The sequence below is a fragment of the Myotis davidii genome, unplaced genomic scaffold (assembly GCF_000327345.1).
Source record: "Myotis davidii unplaced genomic scaffold, ASM32734v1 scaffold2555, whole genome shotgun sequence".
In the NCBI taxonomy this organism is placed as follows: domain Eukaryota; kingdom Metazoa; phylum Chordata; class Mammalia; order Chiroptera; family Vespertilionidae; genus Myotis; species Myotis davidii.
In genome coordinates this window covers 38646-41234 of record NW_006286807.1, presented here as the reverse complement: position 1 = coordinate 41234, position 2589 = coordinate 38646, and the positions used below count along the sequence as shown (strand labels likewise).

General features: G+C 47.4%; 1 protein-coding gene across 1 annotated transcript in view; it reads left to right on the top strand.

The window, feature by feature from the left end:
• The first annotated feature begins 648 nt into the window (after positions 1-648).
• The window catches only part of LOC102753658, a 32428-nt gene continuing 30487 nt past the window's right edge, over positions 649-2589 (top strand). Inside the window, exons 1-2 of the mRNA XM_015560624.1 lie at positions 649-793; positions 1116-1429. Coding sequence (XP_015416110.1) covers positions 649-793; positions 1116-1429 — 459 coding nt within the window. The remainder of the gene's footprint in view (positions 794-1115; positions 1430-2589) is intronic.

Genomic DNA, 2589 nt, shown 5'->3' with positions numbered 1-2589 from the left:
ACAGTTCCTCATGTTGTGGTGACCCCCAACCATAAAATTATTTTCATTGCTACTTCATAACTGTAATTTTGCTACTGTTATGAATCATAATGTAAATATCTGATATGCAGGATGTATTTTCATTGTTACAAATTGAACATAATTAAAGCATAGTGATTAATCACAAAAACAATATGTAATTATATATGTGTTTTCCGATGGTCTTAGGTGACCCCTGTGAAAGGGTCGTTCGACCCCCAAAGAGGTCGCAACCCACAGGTTGAGAACCGCTGGCTTAGGGGCTAGTTAATCAGTGTATCTGGTCAGATGTCAGTTGACTGAAACTCTATCTCTGGATTCAGCACACCTGATCTGTTTCCTAAGATGATTTGATGCCAACCACAGCCTCATAGTCCTGAAGGCTTCATGACTAAGGGAGCAGTTGTGCAGGGGAGAAGGAAGCAGGTGAGTCAGGGTGCAGGATGAGGCCAGTTTTCATCAAAAGGAGAGAAAGGAGAAAAGGTCATATTAAAGAAATCATGTTCTGTGTGGTTGTAAAAGTGTGTCAATCTCTGTAATTTCTACTTCATGTGAACCCCAGAAGTCATCTATTGCAGCCTGAGCTTTTTCTATGCATCTGGGGTTGGGCTATATGCTTTGTTATGGGGAATGGCTGAGTGGGTACGAAAATCATCCCTGCCCAACCCCAAGATGGACACATTTATCCCAAAATTTTCTTTCCAGATCATGAACCCCTTTACCCAGTCCCCCCTGCACTTATGGGGCACAGGGAGCCCCAGAACTGGTCATATCCGTAGCAACTCATGAAGAACCGTGGGAGCATCTGAGCCACCACTTCCTCTGAGAAACCAGAACCAGCTCTGCCCCCTGCCACTGGTCTGCTCACAGGGACTCAGTGTCTTCCCTTCTCCCTGGGAGCTGCTGGGTGCACAGGATGCCACCCCTGGAAGCTGTCATCTTCCTCTCCCTCTGGGCCTGTGAGTTGTCCCCATCATTTCAGTCTACCAGACAGACCCAAGAAATTCTTTACTGTTACCTCTTCACATGTCACTTATTCATGGAAATTTGTTTTTCTCCTGCCATTTGTTCATGGAATTTGTTTTTATTTTCTGCAGTTGGCCTTGGGCAGTTAAAGCTGAAGCAACCTGAAATATCCATTTCCAGGGCAGTCTATAAGAGTGCCCAGATACCTTGTAAGGTGTCTTCTGGCACCTTTAGCAGTGATTACATTCACTGGTACCGGCAGAAACCAGATCAGGGTATAAAACATTTAATAAATGTTGTCTCCACAACTATTGTTGGTGGGAAGAACAACAAACTTGAGGCAAGTAAAGATTCTCAAACTTCCACTTCCACCTTGAGAATAAATTTCTTAGAAAAAGAAGATGAGGCCGTGTACTTCTGTGCCTGCTGGACTGGCATACACAGCGTTAGGATCACCTGCACAAGAACCATCTCCAGGTCTGTGCCCACCCACATCCTTCTCAATATGGGCAACCCCAGAGGCTGCACAGCTGGGTGCCAGCCTGAGCCTCCCTCCCCACAGCACCTGTCATGTACGTTTTTGTTTGTAACCAGCTGCTGGGAACCAGGAACCTAGCTGGACAGTGTAAAGCTCATGCTGACTTCAGAAATCTCAAAGGATAGAGGCTTCCTGTATCTACTGACAGAACACGTGTCCTATGATGGGGACAGCTCTTTAGGCCTCACTGACAATCACAGAGAGGCCGTCCTTCACCCCGCTGCTGCTCCCCCTCCCTCTCCTCTGCTTTCTTTTTTTCCAGAGTTCCAACCAACATGAAATATACCGGACACTTCATATTTTCATTAGTTTACTATCCTATGTCTCCTCCTCTAGACTATGCACCATGAAGTAGGGTTTGTGGCTGTAGGTACTTAATAATGTTATTTATTTATTTTTGAAAGAGCCAGTGTTATTCATTCGCTGTGAATTGCATGGAGGTAGACTGTGGGAAGGACTTGGTACTGGGTCAGGAACATTCCACTCTCCACCTGGTATGCAGGAGCCCCAATCTCTGCCTCAACTGCAGGGAAAAACACCTCAGCACAAAGTAAGAGATGCATGGGGTGGGAGCCCAGCCCTTCCTGCCATCCTGGAACAAACAGCAGAGAGTGCCTAAGACAGAGGTGCTTTGCCCTCCACCCCACTGTGGCCAGAGGTGTGAGGCCTCGAGGTGAGTGGGTCCCTGGCCTATAGTTTGGGTTGCAGACCTGCTGCACCTGACTTGCAGGCAGAGCCAGCCTGCTCACAGCACCCAGCGCTCACAGTGGAGCAGCCCGTCCCCTCTCCAACTTCATATAATCTTGGTTCTAAGGGGAGAAACCTTCCAATTGATTTGAATTCAAATCCATTCAAACCAGAAGGCGCTGAGAAACTGTATATTTTAAAATAACCTCTCTGGACACCTTCTCATGCCTAAGACAAAGAGCAAATCTGTGCAGAGGGAGCATAACTTTACAAAAAGAAGCAGATGGGGAGGGCAGGCCCTTCCTCCAGGCTGAGACTCCCCAGAGCAGGCTGAAAGCTGTGCGGGGCACCCGCAGAGAGGGTGGTGAGGCTGAGCCAGG